Source organism: Myotis nattereri (assembly GCF_964212035.1).
Source record: "Myotis nattereri genome assembly, chromosome: 1".
Lineage (NCBI taxonomy): Eukaryota > Metazoa > Chordata > Mammalia > Chiroptera > Vespertilionidae > Myotis > Myotis nattereri.
Genome location: NC_138075.1, coordinates 188583318 through 188610002, shown reverse-complemented (window position 1 = coordinate 188610002; position 26685 = coordinate 188583318). Strand labels below are relative to the sequence as shown.

At 40.9% G+C, this 26685-nt stretch overlaps 1 protein-coding gene across 1 annotated transcript in view; it reads right to left on the bottom strand.

The window, feature by feature from the left end:
- Window positions 1-3088: 3088 nt before the first annotated feature.
- The window catches only part of LOC308535635 (transmembrane protease serine 11C-like), a gene marked incomplete at both ends in the record, with an annotated part of 55511 nt that continues 31914 nt past the window's right edge, over window positions 3089-26685 (bottom strand). The window contains 4 exons of the mRNA XM_081114597.1: window positions 3089-3250; window positions 13835-13977; window positions 17871-18130; window positions 19861-20032. Of these exons, the coding sequence (XP_080970723.1) occupies window positions 3089-3250; window positions 13835-13977; window positions 17871-18130; window positions 19861-20032 (737 nt within the window). The remainder of the gene's footprint in view (window positions 3251-13834; window positions 13978-17870; window positions 18131-19860; window positions 20033-26685) is intronic.

The following is a 26685-nucleotide window of genomic DNA, read 5'->3' as shown; positions in this document are numbered from 1 at the left end:
CAGAGAGTGCTCTAAGGTGAAATTTTCAAATGAGTGAGGGAAAGCAAGTTAGGACAGAGGAAGAAGTGAGGCAAATGTGGCTTCAGCTGATGTCCAGCCTTAGTGTGATCCCACATGGAACGCTGGGGTGTAAATGGCACCACAGTTGTCCCACCATCAGGACAACTTGTGTATAAGTTACCCATTGGCTGAGGACCACCTGTTAAGTGGGAAACATCTCGGGCACATTTGAATGGCGTTCCATATCAGCTGAGGGCATTTCTCAGAAGAAGATAGCTCAACAATTGATGGAGGAATGTCCACGTCTGATAGAGGGGTGTAGGTGGAGCACAAATAATGTGCATTACAACCCATATAATCTATTCAAAGAACATTCTAAAAAATAAATATTTGAGGGTTATAGGTTTTCTATAATGGCATTTAAACTATATTTTCATTATAAATATAGTACAGAAGAAAGAGCACTATATGTATTGAGAATCAAGAGATTCCAATTTTTCTGCATGACACTCAAACCTCCTGGATCTCAAGTATCTACACTAATAAAAGAGAAAGATGCAAATTGATCGTGCATTCATGACACCCACCAGCCAATCAGGAGTGGGTATGCAAATTAACCCAACAAAGATGGCAGGTTAATTTGCATATGCAGGCACTACCCCAGCTGCTCCAGGCCTCTGGGAAGCATGGAAAGGCAGAAAGGTGGCTCTGGCCGGAGCAAAGGCAGTGCCGGCAGTCAGGAGAAGGAAGGCCCATTCTGGCACAAATCTTCGTGCATTGGGCCTCTAGTTATCTATAAAATTCATGACACAAGTTTTTAAAAAATCCTCATCCAAGGATATGTTTATTATTTTAGAGAGAGAGAGGAAGAGAGAGAGAGAGAGAGGGAGAAAGAGAGAGATGAAAGAGAAACATCCATCAGTTGCCTCCCATATGTGTCCTGTCTGGGAATCAAATCCGCAACCTCTTGTTGTCCAGGACAATGCTTCAAGCAACCAAGCCACCTAGCCAGGGCCATGACACAGTTTTGAAGTTCTTTGTCATCAGCTTCAAAACCATTTTTTATTATTCTCTTTTATTAAGCACAGATTTGTACTCATTAAAATTATGTATTTTTAATTGTTGGTTATGCCTTATTTAACACCGTCATAGAAAAATTACCACGCTTTTCTCATTCATTCATTCTTTCATTTATTTAAAAAATATTTTTATCTGTCAGACAGAGTTCTAGGTGTTAAGAATATAGAATAAGACAGATAACTTATCACCCTGACTGGTTTGGCTCAGTGGTTAGAGCGTCGGCCTGCGACTGAAGGGTCCCAGGTTCAATTCTGGCCGAAAAGCATCAGTATGAGGAAAAATTAAAGAAATAATAGACCTAAGTGAAAATATGAATCTGTAGTAAGCAATCTAATAAAACTAAGTTTTACCTGACAAAGGAGTCTCTGTGAGCCTCAGCTGAGTAAATCACAAAGGTGCTGAAAAAGATGCCAAATAACTCAGATGGTAGCAGTCACAAAGGCATGGGGTTAAAGAAGACATGGGGTTAAAGAAATGGTTTTGAAGCTGATGATAGGTTAAAGAAGAAACCAACTGAGATATGAACCTTATAAATTCATTAACATATTACTAGTTTACCAGTAAGGAGGGATTAACTGAAAAAAGTAGATTTCAACACGCAGTACTTGTAGTGTTATTTGTATAATATTTAACTTAACTATTTAATAAACTTGGTAATAACTTATTTATATTTAATGTATTGAGTTTTCACTATTATTTGAAAGTTCTCCTCATGAAATCTTGCCATTATTAATTATTGCAGAAATTCCTGAATCTGAAGATACCTAGTAGTTATGACACTGTTGCCCAGGTCAGAAGGCACCATTATAACTGACATTACTTATTGTTTTTTTTCTCTCTATAGGGAGGAAAAGGCAGTCTATCATCATCTAATATATCATTATGCAGGTTGGTTCACTTAAACCATCCCTAGTTGGAAGTGGCATACTTCATAAATGTGCTTACCTACCATGCCTATCTTCATGTCAGATTATTTTAAAAAATAAAAGTTAAGTGTTTGTACTTCTTCCCATAGGAATTTTATACATTTTCTATATAAAAATTAGGTAAAGAAGAGCAGTGGTGGCTTAAGTCATTAGTCCATCATGCTTTCCAGGCAAGATACCAGATTATACATAGTATGACATTGCTTTATGCAAAATCTCTAATTAAGACAATTTACACACAAAAGTACGACATCTTTGTTTTTTGTAAATTAATACAATTTTGAATAAAATGGTATTGATTCAGAAGTTGGTTAGGATGTTTCTTATTGGGAAAGCGAAGTGGAACCAAATTTCCATATTATTTATTCTGGTTGATAATTTGTGTTATTGAGGAATTTGGCATTACTTGCATAGTCTATTCAAGACTATGTCGTGTCTGAGGATAATTTTACTATTATATATTTATATGTGAGAACCATCTTCTGGCCTCACTTTCATATGAAAGAAAAATAGGGACAAATCAATAGTCACCAAGATCCGTTCAATGCACTCCATGGGATTACCATGCTCTTTTGTGTCACTCAAGGTGAAGAAGCCAAAAATAGAAAGGGGGTTAGCACTGCCACAAAATAGAAAAAAAATATGTAGACAGATTTTCCTGGGAAACTCACTAGGCTACAACCTGTCAATATATTGATCTTGTGGAATCCACATGCCTGTCAGCAGGGCATTATTTATACCTTCAGGAGAAAGTTTATTGCGAACACCAACTTTATAATTTCTCAAGGATCTGCAAATCAGCAGTGAAGACCTCCTTAGCTATAATCCATATTTACTCATATAATAGTCTTCAGTCTGGAAAGGGGCAAAAGAGAAAGTTGTATGTCTGTGCTATTATTTTCACTAAATATTTGTCAAAATCTAATACATAAGAAGCTTTCATAATTCTAAAATTGAATATTTTAAAATTTGAAACATTAATGCATAAAATGATTCCTAGTTAAATGTAGTTTGGGTATTACAAACATTTAACAAGCATATGATCATCAAGCTTTAATCTACTAGAACAAAGAACTTCTGCACTAGAGACCAGTTTTGGCCATGATCCAGTCTCGATAGTAGGCTACTCGAGTGTAGACGCCAGGCTTGTTTGGAAGAGCACATTCATCTCCCCAGCTTACAATGCCAACAAGGAACCAAATGCCTTTCTGATCTGCCATAACCAGGGGTCCACCAGAGTCACCCTAGGATGAAAAAGAATATGTACAATTACTATAATTTAAAGATGAATACTACATTTTTCTTCTACAATAAAGTTAGGGAGGGACAGAAAAAGGAGAAAAACAGTATTTAAACATTAAAAGGATTCTAGTGTGGAATATTTTTGTGTTCTCTAATAATTTATTTAAATAAAAGATATCATTCTATGTCTTTGGATATAAAATACAATAATGGAAAACAAGTATGAAAAACTTCAACTCAACTGTTACCTAAAAGATATTGAAGGTATTGTTGCTAACGTAATCATCAGTATGATGAAGAATTATCTGAGTATCTCCCAAAACTCTCTTATTTTCAGACAGATGCCGGGAAAAAGGAAGGTTTTTATTTACTCACCACCAACATTGGACTCGTGATTTCCATTCTTGTGTAAACATCTCTCCGATTTTCAGAATTGTGTAATTTGGCTAAACTACCCTCTACACTCCTTATGGTTTTAATCTACTAATATTTAGGTCATTTTTCTGGAATGATTGAACACATTGGCATTTGGATTTTCCTTTGCTCTAATCCTTCACATCATCGTGGATCATTCAATATCTAATGGATGAAACCACAGTCTCTTGGTTTCCTTACTTCTGATAATCTGGACACATTAAACATTTCCATGTCACTTCTGGACAGGGTTGCAAAGAGGTAAATGGCAAACTTTTTATCGCCTGGAACTGCTCTACCTTTTAAATGCCATTTTTCTGCATTATGATTGCATGTACCTGCCCCTTCAGTGCTCTCATTCCACCACTTTTCACTCTACATCTGCTTTTCAGCCTCATTAAGAATGCCAGTTCTTTTTTTAAAAATATATTTTATTGGTTTTTTACAGAGAGGAAGAGAGAGGGATAGAGAGTTAGAAACATCGATGAGAGAGAAACATTGATCAGCTGCCTCCTGCACACCCCTACTGGTGATATGCCCGCAAACAAGGTACATGCCCTTGACCAGAATGGAACCTGGGACCCTTCAGCCTGCAGGCCGGACGCTCTATCCACTGAGCCAAACCGGTTAGGGCAAGAATGCCAATTCTTGACTCCTCCCTTTTCTCTTAGTGTATTTACTTCTTACTTTCCATTTTTCTTCATGTGACTATATTCCATAATTTACCCAAACCACTGCTCTTTCAACAGGATTCTGTTTCTTACCTTCCCATCATAATCCAGGCCAAACCATATTCTGCAAAAAAATACTACATTACAAATTTACACCCTTGCACTAACACCTCTCTTCAATAGTTATTTGTCTCCAATCATATTACTTTCTCATTTTTTAAGAGCAATCAATCATAACTTTTCTCATTTCCCAATTTTAAAAAATCATTATTTCTTTTTTAATTGTGTAAAATATACATAACATAAAAGTTACTATTCTAACCATTTTTGAGTATATAGTTCTATGGCATTAAGTATGTTGATATTGTGATCATCACCACCATCCATCTCCAGAGCCTTCTTCATCTTGCAAAACAGAAATTCTATGCCCATTAAACTGTATAACTCTCCATTATTCCCTTTCCCCAGCTCCTGGCAACTGCCATTCTTCTTAGTGTATCTATGAATTTGACTGCTACAAGTAACCTCATCAGAGTGGAGTATTTGTCCTTTTGTGACTGGCTTATGTCACTTAGCATAATATCTTCAAGGTTAATTCATGTTGTAACATATGTCAGACTTTCCTTCCCTTTATAAGGCTAAATAACATTTCATTTTATATATATACTAGGGGCCCGGTGCACGAAATTTGTGCACTGGGTGTGTGTGTGTGTGGGGGGGGAGAGTGTCCCTCAGCCCAGCCTGCCCCCTCTCACATACTGGGAGCCCTCAGGCATTGACCCCCATCACCCTCCGATCGCCTGATCGGCCCCTTGCCCAGGCCTGACGCCTCCGCCAGAGGTGTCAGGCTTGGACAGGGGACCCCCATCTCCCCCCGATCACTGGCTCTGGCCCCCACCCAGGCCTGAGGCCTCTGGCCCAGGAATCATGGCTGGGCAGGGGACCCCCATCTCCCTCTGATCGCTTGCTCCACCCCCCGCCCAAGCCTGACACCTGGGCAAGGGGACCATCATATCCCCATCATATCCCCCCAATCCCTGGCTCCGCCCCCCGCCCAGGCCTGATGCCTCGGCCAGAGGAGTTGACCCTCATCACCCTCCGATCACCAATCACCGGATCGGCCCCTTGACCAGGCCTGAGGCCTCCAGCAGAGGTGTCAGGCCTGGGCAGGGGACCCCCAGCTCCCCGCGGTTGCAGGCTCCACCCCTGCCCAGGCCTAACGCCTCTGGCCTAGGCTTCCGGCCCAGGCAGCGGGGACCTGCAGTGGCAGCGGGGGGCGCCGCGATCGTGGGCTTCGCTTTAGGCCCAGGCAAGGGATCCCTAGCTCCTGGGACTGCCAGCTTCGACTGTGCCCAGCTCCCATCGCTGGCTCCACCCCTACTTCCTGCTATCACTGGCCAGGGCGGCAAAGGCGCCTGATTCTCCGATCATGGCTGGGGGGCAGGGCAAAGGCGGCCCCAGGGCCGCCTTTGCCCTGCCCCCCAGCTCTTAGCTCCCCCCTGGGTTTCAGATCACTGTCAGTGGCAGGGGGCTTCTTCCTGCTTTCCCTTTAGCCTCCCTGCATTGTGCCTACATATGCAAATTAGCCGCCATCTTGTTGGCAGTTAATTTGCATATAGCCCTGATTAGCCAAGAAAATGGTATCGCCGTACGCCAATTACCATTTTTCTCTTTTATTAGTGTAGATATAAACCATGGTATATATATCCCATGATATATATGTGTGTGTGTGTGTGTGTAAATATAATGCTTTGTTTATGTTTTTATTCATCAATGGACATTTGGGTTGCTTCCATCTTTTGTCTATTAAGAATAATATTTCTATGAACATGGATGTACAAATATCTAGTTGTGTCCCTGCTTTCATTTCTTTTGGGTATTTACCCAGAAATGGAATTTTTGGATTGTATGATATTCTTTTTAGGAACCACCCTGTTGCTTTCCATAGAGGCTGTGCCATTTTACATTCCCACCAGCAGTGCACGGAGCTCATTTAACAATTTTTAAAAATCTGGTTCCCTGACTCTGAATCTAATGTCTTAGTATTAAATTCATAGAGTAAGTGGAGACTAACAGGTAGGAATCTTTCCACGTTTTGTCTTTGTCCCTACTGACTTTGCAATTCACCTACATCAGCCCTACACCTGTATCTACTCTCCTCTTTAGAGTAATATATGTATTTAGTTGTTTCAAGACTAATCTGTTCTTTGGATCAAGAACCTTGTTCTATAAATAGTCTTTTGTTTTGTTTTGCCTACCTGAAAAATGACAATCTTTCTTGATCTTATTATTTTAACATATATATGTATATACATATATATACATACAATCAATATATATATATATATTGATTTCAGAGAGGGGGAGAAGGAGAGAGATAGAAACATCAATGAAGAGACTCATTGATCGGCTGCCTCTTGCATGCCCCCTACTGGGGATTGAGCCCACAACTTGGGCATGTGCCCTTGTCCAGAATAGAACCTGGGACCCTTCAGTCTGGAGGCTGAGGCTCTATCCACTGAGCCAAACCAGGTAAGGCTTTCTTGATCTTAAGACCTCCTTATAGCCTTATCATCCTTTCATAGCTAAATGATTTAAAGTAGTAGTTTACATTGAACTTTCCATATTCTCATCTCACTCTTAACTTCTAAATGGCATTTCTTCTCCACCAATGCAACTTCCCAAACTTTATTGACAAAATTTTAGTAGAATTTGATGGGCTCTTTCCAGCATTTATCTTATTTGACTTTTCTATGGCATGCATCACTATAAACTATTCCCTTTTTCTGATTCTGAGACTCTTGTGAGATCAAATTTCTCTTGCTTTTCTGATCTTTATTATCTCTTAGTGTTACCCATTAAAACATGTATAACTGAATTCTGTTATTTAGGTGCTTCGTATTTTACACACTTTATTTGAGGAATGGTATTCATGCTCACAAATTTAACTACCACTCAGATGGCAATGGCTTTTCATATGTATCTCTAGCCAGAAGTCTTTCCTGATCGCAAGATTTTTATTTTCAATTAGAGGCCTGGTGCATGAAAATCATGCCCTCTCTCAGTCCAGGAGCCCTCGGGGGATGTCTGACAGTTCGACATCCTTAGTGCTGCTGTGAGGTGGGAGAGGCTCCCTCCACCACCGCTGTGCTCACCATCTGTGAGCCTGGCTTCTGGCTGAGCGGTACTCCCCCTGTAGGAGCGCAGTGACCACCAGGGAGCAGCTCCTGCATCGAGCGTCTGCCTCCTGGTGGTCAGTCACAACATAGAGACCAGTAGTTCCACTGCATATTAGTTTTTTATTATATAGGATTAGAGGCCTGGTGCACAAAAATTTGTGCACTGGAGGGGGGGGGGTCCCCTCAGCCCAGCTTGCCCCCTATCACATACTGGGAGCCCTCAGGGGATTCCTACTCCTTGCTCCCCGCTCCCCTTGGGGAGCGGACCTAAGCCACAGTTTGGCCTCCCTTTGTGGGAGGCGACCAGGCTGATCAGGGGAAGGCACCAGCCCCGTTACCGCGCTGTTGCAGCCACTGCCAGTCACTGCAGCCACCAAGGTGTTTTCATCAACACGGACTCCAGTCCCTTTACCATGAAAATATGACAACTTTCTTTAGGCATTTGAAGATGTGTCTTTCATAGGATATGACATTTCTTTCTTTCTTTCTTTTTTATCCTCACCTGAGGATATGTTTCCATTTATTTTTAGAGAATGTGGAAGAGAAAGGGAAAGACAGAGAGAAACATCAAAGTGAGAGGAACACTTTGATTGGTTGCCTCCTGCATGAGCCCTGACCTGGGTCCAGGCCAGGAAGGAGCCTGCAATTTAGGTACATGCCCTTAGTCAGAATTGAACCCAGACCCAGCAGTAGGCAGGCCGAGGCATTATCCACTGAGCAAAACCAGCTAGGACAGGATATGACATTTCTTAACCCGCCAGCAGCAGACCTTCCTTTTTTTCTCCAGGAGTGTGGTAAAAAACCCTAGATCACCTATTTGGATTCTTATTACCCAAGTTACAAAGAATATTACCTGTGGCATACAGGGAGCTAAGCCAATGAGCAGTCAGAAAAGGTGTTTTCTCTGTAGTTCACACCAATTGCTGGCTTGGCCCCTGCCCAGGCCTAAGGCCTCTGGCCGAGTCATTAGCCCTGGGCAGGGGACCTCCAGCTCCCTCAATCGTCGGCTCAGTCCCTGCTCCTCATGATCGCTGGCTCTACCCCTGCTCCCCGCCATCGCCAGCTCCCTCCCTGCTCCCCACAATTGCTGACTCCTCCCCTGCACAGGCCTAACGCCTCTGGCCAAGGCCTTAGGCCTGGTTAGGGGACCCCCAGCTCCCACCATTGCCGGCTCCACTCCTGCTACCCCAGATTGCTGGAACCGCCCCTGCCCAGACCTAATGCCTCTGGCCCAGGCATTAGGCCTGGGAGGGGACCCCCCAGCTCTCTGCAATCTCCTGCTCTGCCCCTGTCCAGGCCTAACACCTGTGGCCCAGGGCTAATGCCATGGGCAGGGGACCCCCTGCTCCCTGCATTCCCAGGCTCCTCCCCTGCCCAGGCCTAATGCCTCTGACCAATGCATTAGGCCTGGGCAGGGGACTCCTAGCTCCCACCATCACCGGCTCCACCCCTGCAACCTGTGATTGCTGGCACCGCCCCTGCCCAGGCCTAACACCTCTGGCCAAGGCGTTAGGCCAGGGCAGGGTACCCCCAGCTCCCACAATCGCCAACTCGGCCCCAGCTCCTTGAAATTGCTGGCTCTGCCCCTGCCCAGGCCTAATGCCTCTCACTGAGGCGATAGGCTTGGACAGGGGACCCCCAGCTCCCCGTGATTGCCAGCTCTGCCCCTGCCCAGGCCTAACGCCTCTGGCCAAGGCGTTAGGCCTGGGCAGAGGACCCCCAGCTCCCACCATCACCCACTCCGCCACTGCTACCCATGATCTCTGGCACTGCCCCTCCCCAGACCTAAGGCCTCTGGCGGAGGCATTAGGCTTGGCCAGGGGACCCCCAGATCTCCACGATCTCCTGCTCCTCCCTTGCCCAGGCCTAACGCCTGTGGCCCAGGCATTAGGCCTGAGCAGGGGATTCCCAGCTCTCCGTGATCTCCCTCTCTGCCCTTGCCTGGGCCTAACGCCTGTGGCCAAACATTAGGCCTGGGCAGGGGATCCCCAGCTCCCCGCTATTGCCGGCTCTGCCCCTGCCCAGGCCTAACGCCTCTGACTGAGGTGTTAGGCCTGGGCAGGGAACCCCCACCTCCCCACAATCGAGGGCTCCCCCCCTGCTCCCCACCATCCCAGCTCCGCCCATGCCCAGGCCTAACGCTTCTGACCAAGGCGTCAGGCCTGGGCAGGGGACCTCTCAGCTCTGATCGCAGGCTCCAATAGCCAATAACCGCTGGGCACCTATGTAGGCAAATTAACCGCCATATTTTTTGGTTATCATGGCATATCATGCTGATTAGCCAATGGGAGGTGTAGCGAAGGTATGGTCAATTACCCTTTTTGTCTATTATTAGATAGGATAGTATAATGAATATATCCACCTGGATATCCCACAGGCACCTCAAATTTAGCATCCCCAACTGAACTTTCACCTCCTCAAACCTGTTCTTTCTCATTTACACCTTCTTCCCAGTTGCTCAGGGAGAAATACGGGAGTTAACATTATACTGTTCCTTTTTTTTCATCCTCACATATAATCCATCCCACCATCTTGTCTACTCAACTTTTATTGTTTCTTTATTCCTACTGTGTCTTAGTTGAAGACCTCCTTGCCTTTCTCAGACCATATCTAATCTAATAATAGACAAATATGATAATTGACCATACATTTGCTACACCTCCCGTAGGCTAATCAGTGCAATATGCAAATTAACTGCCAACAAAGATGACGGCTAATTTGCATACTGCAGGCAGGGAGGGACAGCACCAACCGCCAGCGCGCTGCCATCCAGGGCTGGCCAGCTGCCCAGGAAGGCACACCTGCCCCAGAAGCCCCAGCAGCCAGCCATGCCTTGCTGCCCTGGGACCCGAGATTGGTGGGTCCCGGGGTGGCAAAGCACGCCTGCCCCAGAAGCCCCCAGCAGCTGGCAGGGTGAATCAAAAACAAAACCCACTTTAAATATAAAGACACAGATAGATTAAAAGTAAATGAATTAAGCTGCAGCCTGTTTTGCTCAGTGGATAGAGCATTAGCCCGTGGACTGAAAGGTCCCAGGTTCGATTCCAGTCAAGGGCATGTACCTCAGTTGCTGGCTTGATCCCCAGTCCCTATCAAAGCATGTGCAGGAGGCAACCAATCAATGTGTCTCTCCCTTTCCCTTCACTCTCTCTAAAATTCAATGGAAAAATATCCTTGGGTGAAGATTAACAAAAACAAAGTAAATGGATTAATTAACAATAAAGAGATTATAAGAAAAATATATTCCAAATTTTGTTAGTTGTATAATGGTTATGTTTAAATTATTAACACCTAAGAAATTGGGTGAAGGGTACATATAATATGCTGTAGTATTTTATAGTTTTTTTTTACATGTATGAGATTATTTCAAATTAAAATATTAAAAAATTAAAAATTAATAAAATATTAATTGAAATGTGTATGCATTACATGAAAAATCTCCTAATTGCTTCTAGCATAATTTATTAAATTGTGCTAAAATTTACAAGGGTTCAATTAAAAAATATCTTAATTCTAAATGATATAATGGAAAATATATAATAGTGCAGTTATAAGCACTTATCTGAAAATAAAAATTTAAAGAAGTGAATTTAAAGAAGGGATTAGCCAAAAAAAATATATGCACAACCCATGGACACAGACAACAGTATGGTGATGGCCAGAGAGAAGTGGGGGCAAGAGCTGGGTAGAGGGGGCAAAAGGGGGCAAATTGGGACATTCTATATAATAATAATAAAAGGCTAATATGCTCATTGACTGAATGGCAGAATGGCCAGTTGCTATGATGCGCACTGGACACCAGGGGGGCAGACACTCAATGCAGGAGCTGCCCCCTGGTGGTCAGTGCACTTCCATATGGGGAGTGCCACTCAGCCAGAAGCTGGCTCATGGCTGGCCAGCGCAGTGGTGGTGGCAGGAGCCTCTCCCACCTCTGTGGCAGTGCTAAGAATGTCCAACTAACGGTTTAGACCTGATCTCTTGGGGGCCTAAGCCTTTAGTCGGACATCCCCTGAGGGCTCCCTGGCTACCAGAAGGATGTCTGACTGCAAGCTTAGGCCTGATCCCCCAGGGAGTGGGCCTAAGTTGACAGGTAGACATCCCCCAAGGGGTCCTGGACTGCAAAAGGGGGCAGGCTGGGCTGAGGGACTCCCCCCAAGTGCACAAATTTTTGTCCACCGGGCCTCTAGTATATATATATTTTAATTGATTTCAGAGAGGAAGGGAGAGGGAGAGAGAGAAACATCAATGATGAGAGAGAATCATTGATCAGCTGCCTTCTGCATGCCCCCCACTGGGGATCAAGCCACAACACAGGCATGTGCCCCCAACTGGAATCAAACCCAGGACCCTTCACTCCGCAGGCTGACACTCTATCCAGTGAGCCAAACAACACAGGGCTCAGAAAAATATTTTAATAGATCACATTATCTCTAGCTCACTTGTTTTCAGTCTGTCTTACACTCTACATATATTAGATTTGGCAAGTAGACAATCATTAATAATCTTGACTAGTGGACTGGTAGGGTCAAAGTCTACAAGCAATGTGTCAGAAAGTGAGTAAATTGAGAGTATGGAACAATGATGGTAAAGCATTCTTTAGAGATTTGATCAAGAAGTGGAAAAGAAAGACTGAGTATGATATATTGAAGGAGAGACTTAATAATGCTTGCAAAATATGTGGAAGAGTATATTAGAGTGGGACAGTTTGGAGAATATGGAAGAAAGTTCAAATTAATAGAAAGTTCAAATATCTGTATAGATAGAAAGATAGTGGATGAAAAACACAAGTAAGAGATTAGCTTCGAATAGTAGGATAAACTTGTTCATTGTGAGTCTGGAAGGTGAAGATAAGTGCAACTATAAATGTATCAGGTAAAAAAAAAAATTATTAAAGGAGTTTTCATGTGATTGCCTTCATTTTTTTTCTAGTTAGTAGGAGGAAATGTCATAAGTCAAGGATTATAAGACTGATTTAAAGTAGTAGTTTACATTAGTGTGATACATTCAAAAAAAGTAATGAAAATTTGACACAGCATCAAGTAATATGCATTAAAGAATTCAACAGTGTGTTAAAGACCCGGCTGTGTTTATATAGCACAGATTTACAAGGCTATAAGATGTTTTCTCGCTGTGCTAAGGAGCTCACATATAAAAGCAAATATGGTAGATAGATTTCTCAGTGGTTAGAGATTATTAGGATGGGTGTGGGGGAAATAGAAGATGGTGAAGTCATTGAGGGTGGTGTCACGAGAGTGGTTGAAATAACAAAACATACATTCTAGAAGCACAAAGTTAGAAGAGTGTTGTAGGCTGAGAGTGGGCTGAGAGAAAAAGGAGAGAAACAAGGATTTAAGCTTGTCATGACTTGGAAGAATAGGTTTAGTAGGACAGTTGGAAAGCTGGGAATCTGTAATTAGAGATGATAATTATGTACTGCAAGTACTTGTTTGCATGTCTTCTCGCTCCAGAGGTTAGGAATAATACTCTATTCACTTGTAACTTCCCTGCACCTAGCATATAGTTAGTAGTGAGTAAATTGCATGAAAGAATGAGTTAATAAAATAAGAGTCTTCCTGGATTTATCACCCATTCTGCCTGTCCTAATAACTACAGTAGTACTTTTTTGTTAGCTCTATATGATTGCTTATAAATAGCATCAGGAGTGTTTGAAGCATATAAATCATAAGGAAAGGCAGCTTAGTATGGCATTTGGAGCATAAGCTATAGAGCCCAATTTCCTGGGCTTAAATCTCAGTTCTGCCATTTAATCCTGTGTCACTTTAGACAAATTACTTGCTCTCTGCCTCAGTCGCTATCTGAGAAATAAGGTTTATAATAGTACAAACATCCACCACAGAACTGTCATAACAAATAAATTAATATTTTTAAAGATCTTAAAACAGTGTCTGGCACATGGAGATGCTATATAAGCTTTGTTAAATAAAAAAAAATGTTTAGGGTGTTGGAGCACCCTAAATTAAGAAAGTTCTATGATTTGATGTTGAACTCAGTTGTATGTTTCTTAGTGAAAGAGGACAATTGAGCTAAAGTCACCAATATATTTCATTTGGTCTCTATTGTTACTCCACATTGAGTCTCTTCCCCATTCCCACTCAGCTTCTTATAATAGTAAGGGTGGCTTAGGATTTTAGTACTTTAAAGGGACCTATCAGAAAGCAATATAATTTTAATTAGCTACTTTGGCTATAAAACATACGTAAGCTTTAAATAGTTGTCAGTCTTTTGAGAAAATAGAACTGGTTAATTGGAAATTAAAAATTACAAAAAAAAATCTTCTTGAAAATGGAATAGGCAGACTTACCTGGCAAGCATCCACCTTTCCCTTCAGAAACCCAGCACACAACATTCCAGGTGTGATCACACCACTATATATCTTTTCGTTATTGCAGCTCTCATTATCTATAATCTTCACAGCTCCTTTTTGGAGTATATTAGGAATTGTTCCTAAAGGAAGAAGAGATTTTATAATTTTTGCTAAAGTCAATATTAATTAGTTCCTCTGGTTAGGTTATTAGTACCTAACACTGTATGCAATTTTCAAATAAATGTAAAACATTTTAATTGTCTCCTTTCCTAGTAAGAAAGAAATGATAACAACACAGTAAGCTATTGTTAAAAATGATCATATTTTGAAATAGTGTGTCCATCCATATGTGATGGGATTTTTCCTTTAGAGTTATTTTGTAATTTTATTTATTACTAGTAGCCCGGTGCACAAAAGTTTGTGCACTCGGGGTGGGGGGGGGGGTGTCTCCTCAGTTATTAAACATTTATCGGCACAACACTGACCACATTGGTGGTGGTGGTGTTCTTGTCAGGATGTGTTATATTATGCAGATGAAAATCTATTTAAACAGCTTTGATGTAGATATTTTCAAAGATGGAAGAATTGTCCCTGTCAACTATTTTAGTTGATTCATATCTTCACTCATTGTCATCATTGCAAAGTTTTCAGTCCCCATATGGATTGCTGGATATAATAGGTCATGCGCTGTCCCTGTCCTTTGTAGCCTTTGTTACCTTAAGGACTCTAGTTTTCCATTTATGTTTAAGTACCAACCGTACCGGCTTAAAAATGTAAGCTTTTAATACTGCTCTGTCTCTTCCGTATCCTTCCGATGAAAAGGAAGGATTTGGGTTGCAGCACAGGAGAGAAATTCAGAAGGGGAATATCGAAGTAGTGACTGCAGTAGGAGAAGAGGGAACCTATTTCCCTGGCCACAGGTGCTGGCGCCCTGGACCACAGGGCTGGCCGCTTCTCTGGGTGGCTGCAGCCTGGGACCTCGGGTGGGTGGCTTGTCTGTCTCCTGGGCTGCAGCCAGCTGCAGGCACTGGTGCCTGGACCAAAGGTGGGCAGCTTCTTCTTCTGGTGGCTTCTTCTTCTTCTGTGCTTCCAGGGAGGGTAGTCAGTTATGTGTATATGTGTGTGCATGCAAAAATAGGCGTGTACACGTGTGTATGTGGAAATCTGCTGGGTAAGTCAAAACCATAGAAGAGTTGCCCCCTATCTCTTGAATCTTACAGAGATATCCCCCACTTTTTTATTCTATCACTAATGGAGTGTCAGTATTTGCAGCCAGCCAGCCAGTGACTCTCTCAGTGTCTATTTCTGACTTCTTCTTTCCCTGTCTGTCTTCCAACCCCTAATCATATTTCCACCTGGATGCATCATTTTTACTCCCAATATCCTGTATAGAGAAGGAGTCAAGATGCTGTCTTCCCATGAATAGTACTCAGTAACAAACCAATTGCATTTTAGTTGGGCAATGCCCCTACCCACCCTTCAAATCCCTTCCACCATGCATTTCTATTCCCCTTTTTGTTTGTTGGATTGTTCTGCTACTCCTTCTCCTCACCCCACCACCCTTGGATTGTAATGTAAAATTCTTTTACCATGTCAAGAAATTATTAAAAATACAGGTACTTCTCCGAACACCAGCCGGGGTGAGGCAGGGAAGAGGGGGCTGCTGGTGGCCGCCTCTCCCTTGCCCCACCCGGCTTTTCCGATCACTGGCTGGGGGGTGGGCAAAGGTGGCCCCGGTTCTCCGATCATGGGCCAGGGGGCAGGGCAACTGGCTATTGCCTGCCACCTGGGTTTCCGATCACTGTCAATGGCAGATGGCTTCTTCCGTCCTTCCCCTTTCGCCTCCCAGCATTGCGCCTACGTATGCAAATTAACCGCCATCTTTGTTGGCAGTTAATTTGCATATCACCCTGATTAGCCAATGGGAAGCGTAGTGAAGGTATGGTCAATTACCATGTTTGTCTATTATTAGATAGGATATGTATACCCTACAAAACAAAATGAAAAATTCATATTCCAGAAACATACATTTTATGATCTTTTTAAAGATTTTCTGCTGTTACCATAATTCTGAATCTTAGAAATAATTTCAGGTTCATTTTCTTCTGCTTTCAAATGCATTTATGAATATAACTAGCCACTAAATATTTACATTATAAGGGTCATCAGGATGCACATGTTTAAATGGTCTTTGCTCAGGTATTAAATGGTCTTTGCTCAGGTATTACCTTATCACAGAGGGCTACTCATTTCACTCCTTCAAAATTGCCCAGTCCTCTGTAGTCCTTATTTTTTCTATGGTCCTCACCTGCACAAAACATGCTGTGTAATGTACTTATTGATTATATTTTATGATTATTATCTATTTTTCTTTGCTAAGAATGTAAGCTTTATGAGGACAAGAATATTTGTTTATTTAATTTATTAATATCTCCAATCCACTTGAAACAAAGCTGATAATGAATATAAATGTTTATTGAATGAATGAATTAATAAATTAATGAAATGGAGGAAAATGAATTACTTATTCAAGTAATATATTTCTATAAAAACTGCCATTGTTAAGGAAAATTATAGTAAACTAGAGGCCCGGTGCACAAAAATTTGTGCACTCGGGGGGGGGGGGCAGTCCCTCAGCCTGGCCTGTGCCCTCTCACAGTTTGGGTCCCCTCGGGGGATGTCCACCTGCTGGCTTAGGCCTGCTCCCTGGGGGATTGGCCCTCAGACATTCCTCTGGCAGCCTGGGAGCCCTGAGGGGATATCCACTTGCCAGCTGGGAGCAGTCCTAAGCTGCAGTCAGACATCCTTAGCGCTGCTGAGGAGGCAGGAGAGGCTCCCACCACCACTGCTGTACTGGCAGCCATCAGCCTGGCTTGTGGCTGAGCAGAGTTCCCCTTGTGGGAGTGCACTGACCACCAGGGGGAAGCTCCTGCATTGAGCGTCTGCCCCCGGTGGTCAGTGTGTGTCATAGTGACCAGTCATTCCCAGTCGTTCTGCTGTTAAGGTCAATTTGCATATTACTGATTTATTATATAGGATAGAGGCCTAGTGCCTGGGTGGGGGCTGGCTGGTTTGCGTTGAAGGGTGTCCCGGATCAGGGTGGGGGTCCTGACCAGCCTGGGTGAGGGGCTGAGGGCTGTTTTCAGACTGGTCACTCCCCTTCAGGGTGGGGGTCCCTGCTGGAGTGCCTGGCCAGCCTGTGTGAGGGGCTGATGGCAGTTTGCAGGCTGGCCAAGCCCCCCAGTGGGGACCCTCACCCCATGAGGGTGTGGACAGCCTGGGTGAGAGGCTTATGGCTATTTTCAGGTTGGCCACAGCCCCTTCAGGGTGGGGAGCCCGCTGGGGTGACTGGCCAGCCTGGGTGAGGGTCTGATGACTGTTTTTAGGCTGTCTGCACCCCCTTTAGGGTGGGGGTCCCCGCTGGGGTCCCTGGACAGCCTAGGTGAGGGGCTGAGGGCCGTTTTCAGACTGGCCACACCCCCTTGAAGGTGGGGGGTCCTGCTGGGATGCCTGGCCAGTCTGGGTGAGGGGCTGATGGCTGTTTGCAGGCTGGCCAAGCCCCCAGCCATCAAAGCTCCCAGTGGAGGCTGGCAGGAAGTAGGTATGTGGGATTTATTTATCTTCTATAATTGAAACTTTGTTGCTTTGACCAGAGGCCACAGCCAGCCAGGGCAGGAAGCTTGGCTTCTTCCATCGCCTGGGCAATCAAGCCTCCTGCTTGCTCCAGCTCTGTGGCTGCCAGCCGCCATCTTGGTTGGGTTAATTTGCATATAGTTGCTCTGATTGGATGGTAGGCGTGTCTTGGGGTGTAGCAGAGGTGCGTTCAATTTGCATGTTTCTCTTTTAGATTAGATAGCTCTATGAAACTGTAGTTTTGTATGAAAGTTGTTGAGGATAATTTTCAATCTATTGCACATTATTCTTTCTAAAATTATGCAGAGAAAGTCTTTCTTAGGTTTAGTTTATTTTAGGGAGTATTGTTTTTTAATTCCTAAAAATAAAGTCATGCAATGGAGGAGGGTTAGGAACTCACCATCAGTCTTTGATGTTCCCCATCCAGTGACCACCACATCTGAATTGGGTGGGGGTGTATAATTAGCTTCTGGAAGACATACTCTTCGAATGTTGCTTGTATATAATATTGGTGAAGAAAGATTCACGATAGCAATGTCATTCTCATGTGCAGGGTAATGGTAGTCCTCATGAATTATAATATTCTTGATATTTCGTTGTGCTTGTGGATTACTTAAAAGAAGCCCAAAACTAACATTCCATTTTTGGGGATCACTGCTCCTAAAGAAAATAAATTTATTTATTAATATTGTATGCTTCTGAAAATAATTAGATATGTTTTGAATTTCTATAGTACATATAAGCACACAAAAATAAATTTATATGTATGAGAAAAATTAAAAAATAATAAGATGGTTAGATTCTGAATAACTGAATAAGGTATATTTTAAAAGATAACCCATAAAAACTACATTTTATTCTTGTTTTTTCTAGAAAAGACTCAAGAGTGATTTAAATAGATTACTATGACAACACATGGTAAAAAGATTAAATAAAAAGTGGGCAAGCCTATGGGACAGAGTAAACATGGAAATTAAGGAAGTATCTAAATCCTCTTATACAATCATCCTATATAATAAAAGCCTAAAATACTATGTGTCTGACCATTCATTCAACTGTTCAACTATGACACACACTGACCACCACAGGGCAGACACTCAGACTGGTAGATTACCTTGCTGCTTAGGTTTGGCTGATTGGATTGGGTAGACAGGCCTCCCCTGCCTGATTGTGCACCGGTGGGGTCCCCTGGCCTGGCCTGTGCCCTCTCACAATCCAAGACACCTCAGGGGATGTTGGAAAGTCAGTTTGGCCCGATCCCTGCAGGCCAGGTGGAGGGACCTCACTGGTGCACAAATCTGTGCACTGGGCCTCTAGTTATAACTATAAATAGGAAGATATTTTATGTGCTAATCAACCAAGATACCATTACTTGTATTTTTTATATATTTCTTTATTGATTTCTGAGAGGAAGGCAGGAGAGAGAGAGAAACATCAATGAAGAGAGAGAATCATTGATCGGCTGCCTCCTGCACACCCCCTACTGGAGATCGAGAGCCCACAACTCAGCCATGTGCTCTTGACTGGAATTGAATCTAGGATTCTTCAGTCCACAGGCCAACGCTCTATCCACTGAGCCAAACTGGGGCATGGTACCATTACTTGTTAATTAAGAGTTTGTATATTAAGCATTGAAAATTAGAACCCTGGGACATTTTTAAACTCTCAAGTTTGAGAGGAGTTTTTGTTTAAAATAAAATATATAAATGCTCTATAAAGCTAATAGAAATTATTGAAATGAACCATCAAACAAAGGGGTAAAAAAGCTTTTAGAAAAAAGGCAAACTTTGGTGTAATAATATATCCTTTAAAGAAATAATCATTTCAAATAGGGCTATAATATATATGGGAGGATACAGGATGAATTCAAATACCTATTAAATAAGACCAAATGTAATAATGATGAGAAATAGAAGACTTATGTTCAATTTGGGATTTAGAGTTTCTTTATAAAATTAAATTAAGTGAATCTAGCTTAGTGATTTGCAACTGAGGGCTATTTTATCCTCCAGGACCCATTTGGTATTATCTGGAGACATTTTTGCTTGTCAATCCTGAGGGAATGCTATTGGCATTTGGTAGGTAGAGGACAGGAATGCTGCTAAATATCTTTGAAATCACAGGTAGCCCCCCTCCCCAAATAACAACAAAAACAACAACAAGGACACACATAAAGAATTTTTTTGACTTAAAATGTCCATAAGTCACTGCTGACAAATCTGCATTAGCCTGAATATATCTATTTTTTAATTAATAATTCAATAAGTAATTCTAAGACTGTATAATATTAAACAGTCAGAGGTGCTGTGTATGGCCATATTCTTGAAAGATATGTATCAAACTTTTAGGTACTTGAGTGCTTTGAAGCCTTTATGTGGTCCAGAGCTTACCTTATGAAACAGTGAGCAGCAGTGACAAGCCAATAGTTACTAATCAGAGTGGCTCCACATCGGTGGACACTGTTCTGTTGAAGGCTAGCTTGCCAGGGCCATTCCCCTTCCTTGGCATCCGTGCCCCCTGCTATCCTGTTGCCAGAGAAAGTTATTGTTCGCAGTCCACAACCTGCTCAAAATAGAGCTCATTAGCATATAATGATATTCATATTGCTTATGCATACATTGCTCTAGTAAACAAATTCCCCATAATACATTTCACTGTTAATTATGAATTAAGGAAAAACTCAACAGACAGTCTTGGGAAAGTTAGGACTAACTTACTACTGACATGAGATTTCCTGAGCATTCAAAATAAATTGACATCTTCCTTCCCCATCCTCATTACTCACATACACTTTCTCTGTGTCTGTGTGGCCTTGCCTGTTGTAAGGGCTAAGTGAAATTAAATGTTTGAAATTGGAAGATAATAATTGTATAACCAGCTACGAAGTTGCATAGGGAAATGTGTGCCTTTTAATTTCATGAGCAGTTGTTTAGAGTAATGATTGCTATGAAACATTCATAGTAACGAGTGAATGAAATGTGATGAATGAGATATTTATGAGAGAAAGAGTAGACAAAAAAGTGTTCATACTCAAGTTACAATACACAATATCTGGATAAAAGGAATAACACAGGATATTCTCAAAGTTATATGCTTCTCTGAATCAAGACTACTTTCATGTCAATTTAGATTCAGAGAAACTGCTAGACTCTTTAAAAAAAATTATAATGTATTTATTTAACTTTATTTTTATTGTTGACATTTTTACAGATATCCCCATTCCTCCACCTTTGCTAGCCCTTACCCACCCCCAATTCCTTTTTCCTCTGATCATCACCACACTGTTGTCTGAGTGTATGGGTTATGCATATATGTTATTTGGCTAATCCCTTCATCTTCTTTCATCTAGTCCCCTCCATTCCCCTCTGACAGCTGTCAGTATGCTCCATGTATCTATGCCTCTGCTTCTATTTTGTTTGTCAGTTTTATTTTGTTCATGAGATCCTACATATAAGTGAGATCATATAGTATTTGTCTTTCTCTGACTGGCTTATTCCCTTAGCATAGGTTCTTAAGCCTTTAAAGCAAATCTGCGATAATAGAACGACTTCACTGTTATTTTATCTGTCTGACTCTCTCTGATTCTTTTGACTACCTCATGTTACTCCAAATGAAGCACCGAGCTTATACCTTAACAGTTTCTGGTATCTTTTAAATATTGTCAGTCTTACTAATAAATATTTTTTAGAGGGCAGAAACTGTATCTTTAAAAAAATGTATCTCCATAAGTTATCTCAGAGAATCTACTATATACAAGGTGCTCAACAAATGTTTGTAGAAATGAAGTCTGTCTAGTCTACTAATTCATGAGACATCTTGGAATAAACATGATATTTGACTGCAAAACCCTTTTCTGTAATGTGTAATGTTCCTAAGCATTTAGAGAGTGCCAAAAACTTGCCATAATCAACACTGTGGGCTTAGATTAAAGTAGTGGCGCTTGATCAGGGACAGTTTGCACACCACCCTCCATCCCCAGGAGAAATTTGGCAATATCTGGCTGGAGACATTTTTGGTTGTAATAATTGGGGGTGGGAGTATTGGTATCTAGTGGGTAGAGGTCAGGAATGTTGCTAAAATTTTATAATATACAGGACTGTCCCTGAAGCAAAGAATTATCTGGCCCATAATGGCAATAGTGTTAAAGTTGATAAACTCTGAGTTAGAGAAAGGAGTTTATGTCAAGAATGAGATTTAAACTAATCAGAAAGGTTAGATGGTCAATTGCTTTATAGGGATGTTGTTAATTATACGTGACAAGATGTGTCATGAGATATTTTTTCCTGAGGGTGGAAAGGAATGAGAAGCACAGGGGAGGGACACATAGACCTTTTAAAAGGCCTTCCCTAGTCCTCTAAAGTCCTCAAGTTTGTATATTGCTTCCGATCCCAGATTGTTCTGTTTGATACAACCCAGACTTCATTCGTCAAGGCATCCTCTTCATAAAAACCATTTAGCAGAAACAGAGCCTTTGTGATTTCTATTTTTGATGGGAGAGCTCTCACATTGACTCATTGAATGTAACTCCCTTGCCTTTTCCTCTTTCTTTCTACTCCTTAATCATGGTCCCTACAGAGGATAAAACAAACAATCCAGAACCCAAAGGTATAATGGTTCTTCCCTATCCTCCCTTCTGTTTGGACAACTCCTAAAGGAAATCAGCTTTTATTCAACTTCCTTGAGAGGAATATAAAAACAAAGATGCTTCTCTGTGAGCTAGGGGAAACTCCCCTGGGTGACTCTAACTTCCCTGTTTCTGCTCTTACTCAGAATTTTAATCTCATTCATAATTATTCATAAACTGCCATTCTGAGCTCTCTGTTAAGCTTTCAGTTGCTACCTCTTCAGTATTACCTTGTTATTACCTTGCTGAGATCTTACAGGGTACCTTGCTTTTGTTGTGTTAAAAGAGGTCAGAAGGTCAATTTCAAAGATTTTAGAATATAATGATTCTCTGGCTACTTTCAGAAACATCACCTATTGCTGCGCTTAAAATACTTTATATCATGTTCCAAACCTTAATTTTTTCTTTAACCTTGTTTGGTTTTGCTTGCCAACCTCTTCTTTCTCCCCTTTTATCTAAGGTACAATCAAAATCTCAGAGAGGCCTAGTCAAATTCAGATTACTGATCTAGCTGGCTGTTTAGTGTTCTAGCTGGGGAATGAATACATTTGCCGATCTCTTTCTTACCACTGCTTTTATTTGTGTCTTGACGACCTCTCCTCTACTAACCTGACAAATTCCTAGTTGTAGATTTTGATCACATCAGTACTAAAGTTTTAATTGGAATAAGTGATTTAAGATGTCTTATTAAGTTGCTTGAGGATTGCCCAGCCAAAATATATCAGAGAGAAAAGTAATACAGCTTTGTGTTTAACTTTTGCCCAGGTTGCTCAGAAATAATTATGCTGCGATTGAAGGATAATAAGGGCCACCAGGGTCAGTGCCACCTGTCTCTGGGGGGAGATTCCTCTAATCCAGCTACCTCCATTGGTCTCACACCCCAGACAGGAGCAGTATTTCTGCTGACAGCCAGGTTGTAGCAACCAGAGATCACCTTTATCAGAGCAGCTATTAGGAGAGTGGGAGCAGAAAGCCTTGGCCAGCACGAAAGGCACTCTACTTCTTAGCACACTAAGCTTGGCTTGTAGGGTCAGAATTCCATAGTGAGTTCCTAAACCTGAATTTTTTCATAGGCAGAATAGAAAATCTAACAGCTGACATCTATTAAGTGCTTATTATGAGCCATGTACTCTCTTTTTAAAAGTATATATTAGATATTTTTATTTAAAAAAGTATATTTTCAAAACAATATAATTTAGGGAAAGAGAGTAGCATTGTTTTACATTTTGAAAGTCTGTCTTAATAAAAGATGGCTGAATTTCTTATATCTGCTTCTTGTTTCAGTCTACTGTTATATATTGTTTTGGTTAAACTATATGAAGAAAATCTGGTTTCACACAGATATGCAGTTGGAAAATGGAGAAGTATTTTAATTCTTGTAAGTACTTTACTTGTGCTATATTCTGTTTTCTTTACAACAACTTGGAACTAAAGGCTTCAAGGTTAAATAATCTATATAAATTTATACAGTGGTAAATAGCAGATCTGGGTCTCAAAACTGATAGGTAATACTGAAGAGGTAGCTGGTTTTAGATTTTAAATGCTTGATAAACCCTAGATCCCCTGTGCCATTATGGCACGTGGTAGTGTTCCTCATTTTAAACCCATGATATCAGTTATTTTAGGGCCAACTTAGGTCACCTTCACACAAGTTTCTAAAAGCAGGCTTCCCATTGCTCCTTTATGAATACCACACTGACTCTCCAGTGGAGGTCTTTTTGCCATCCAAGAAATTAAGATTCACAAGAAAATAAGTATTTGTTGATGAACTTACAGGTATTAAGAAGATTTTCTGCTGTCGACATTTCTATGTCTAAAAGTCAAGGGAAAAGAAAATGGAAATATTTATATTTATAAACATATTATTTTGATAGTGATTAATATTAAATACTTTTCTGTGGGGAATAGATTTTTATGTAGGCATAATTATTTATTCAATCTTCATTATATAACTTCTGTGTTTATAGATTAGCATAAAGAATAATAAAATCTTAGTACTCATTTTTCTGCCTAAAATTTCTCAAGTTTTCTAAAATAAGTAATTTTGCGAGTTTGATATTTTTAAAGTTAATATTCTTTGTGTAATGTTTCAATTATTCAGAACATTTAATTAAATATGATATTTGTTTTCCATTCATTTTGGATAACAATTTTTATTTTTACTTTAGTAGTAAGGCAGACTTTAACAACGTCTAATCATTTCTAGCAACTAGGGAACATTACAGGATGAGATTTACTCCAGAAAATTCTGAAAAATTGTCTGCAAAATTCCACATCCCTGTAAAATTGTAAATCTGTTTGATTTATAAGGGAGATGTGCAAGGAGAGGGTGAACAACTGAATCATGATAATGTGCAAATTTCAGATGCTGAAAACTGTAAGTCAACTAGATATTTCTCTTTAAGTGTTTCTCTTTCCAAAAGAATCGCTAGCCTGACTGATAATAGCTCAGTGGTTGAGTGTCAACCTATGAACCAGGATGTCACGATTCCATTCCTAATCAGGACACACTGGGTTTTGGGCTCAATTCCCAGTGGGGGGAGGGGGGCATGCAGGAGGCAGCCAATCAAGAATTCCCTCTCATTGTTGATTTTCTATCTCTCCTTCCCTTTCCCTTCCTCTCTGAAATAAATAAAAAAACCCCACCCACCTCTAGTTGCTCTATAAATTAAATACTATAAGTGTCAATGTAGGTTCATTTTAGTATGATCTTGGGTTTCTATAAATCCATGAGGGAGTATCCAGTTCCATATACCAATTATAGTTACACACTCTTACATTAGGTTACACAACAAACCAGGAAGACAAAAGAATCCTTTACCAGAGAGTCAACCTGTCTGGACAAAAAGTCAGGAGCAATTTGTCAGTCAGATGGACTATGAGTAGACATGCACCACACCTACTAAACCAGGAAGGTAGCATATTTCCATCTAATCCTTCATAACTGCCTTCCAGAAGCCAAGTTTTGTTCAGCATGGTACCTTTAGAGTTTAATTTTGAGCTTTTTGTGGTTGGTAAAATATATCAAACCACATTAAGATTTTGGGAAATAAAGTCATTTAACTTGACTAAAAATTTTATATTCCTATAATTTAAGAACAAATTATTTAGGAACCCTTCTATGATTGCAGAACTTTCTTCTTTCTTTGAGGATTTCTTTATTGATGCATGACTTGCTAAAGGAAAGAAATGTTTCTGACTTATAACTTACTTTTAGTAGTTGTATTATCCTAGAACCTAATAGAATAACTATCACCTGGGTTGGTGGAAGACAGACATGTACAATGAATGGGGAAATGACATTAGCTGTTACTCCTTTGGTCTGAGTCACTGTGTTTCCTTCCTTTTAAGTCCCTTGGCATACACTCAAAGGCTGGAACTCCTCTGGATTTACCTCTGAATCAAGGAGTTAATGCTGTAACCCAAGATACTCTGTTTATAGAGTATAAAGGAAGTGACCCCTTCCCCTCTCCGACAATAACACTGCCCCTGCTAGAAATGAGATTCCATTAGTGGATAAGACAAAGCAGTTTTAAAAAACAGCCCAGCCAATGTGCATTGGTTTCTTCCATGGACCAGGAGTCAAAGAAGAATAGACAAGGCCCCTGCCCTCAGTGAACCTGGAGTGTAGTGGAAGAGATATACAACTAAGTAGACAATTTGATATTATGTGATAAGTGTTACGGCAGAGAACATTAGTGCACCAAGAAAAGTCACTTAGCATAGAGGAGTGATAGGGGAATGGGAACAGCTGATGACAAATTTAATCAGGAAATTACTTTTACTTAAAAATAAAAGCTACTCTAGAGCATTAATATGACTTGTCTGCATTAGAAGGCAAAGGAATAGAGTTTGGACCTGGATTGTGGTTGATAAAATCTGAATCCTTCATTCACTGCAGGCTTTGATTAGTCACCTGGCTACATATTTAACAATAAATAGTTTTTTTAAGCTTCTAATTAGACTGAATCTATAGTTAGATATTAAATATCATATATCATTCCTCAGAGTGATGTAACTATTTCAATATGTTCATCATTTTAACTTTGAAGATTAAAAAAAATTTAAAAATTTAAATATTTAAAATATTTAAAATAAAATAAAATATTTTAACATTTAATTAATTAAACTTTTATGTTGGTTAAACTTAAATAAACAGTTGTGTATGCAAGTAGTAGATTTTAAGGTAGAACTGTGCTTCAATGTTTTTTTTTGTTGTTGTTGTTTGTTTTTACCTTTATGCCATTTTAAGAAACATGAAAAATCAGAAATATTTCTTTTTATTTGGTAATATATATGCTTTTCCTATGACTTAGCCATAATTGATCTTAAGCTTTGGCAGCAGTAGAAAAGACTACTGCAATGAAGAGAGGACAGACATGTACTGAGGAGTATATTTAGACAGCTCTTTGATGTGTGAGCAGTGGACAATGTCAGTGATAACCTGTCTTAAGCTTTTGAAATGCTATCCTTATGTTTCTAAGGGGCCCTTTTGAGAACACACGTTGGACAGAAAGTTAATATTTAGGATTAGCACTTTCAGTTTGGGAAGTTTCTAGCTTGGCACTCCTGGGGGTACCTTGTGAATGTC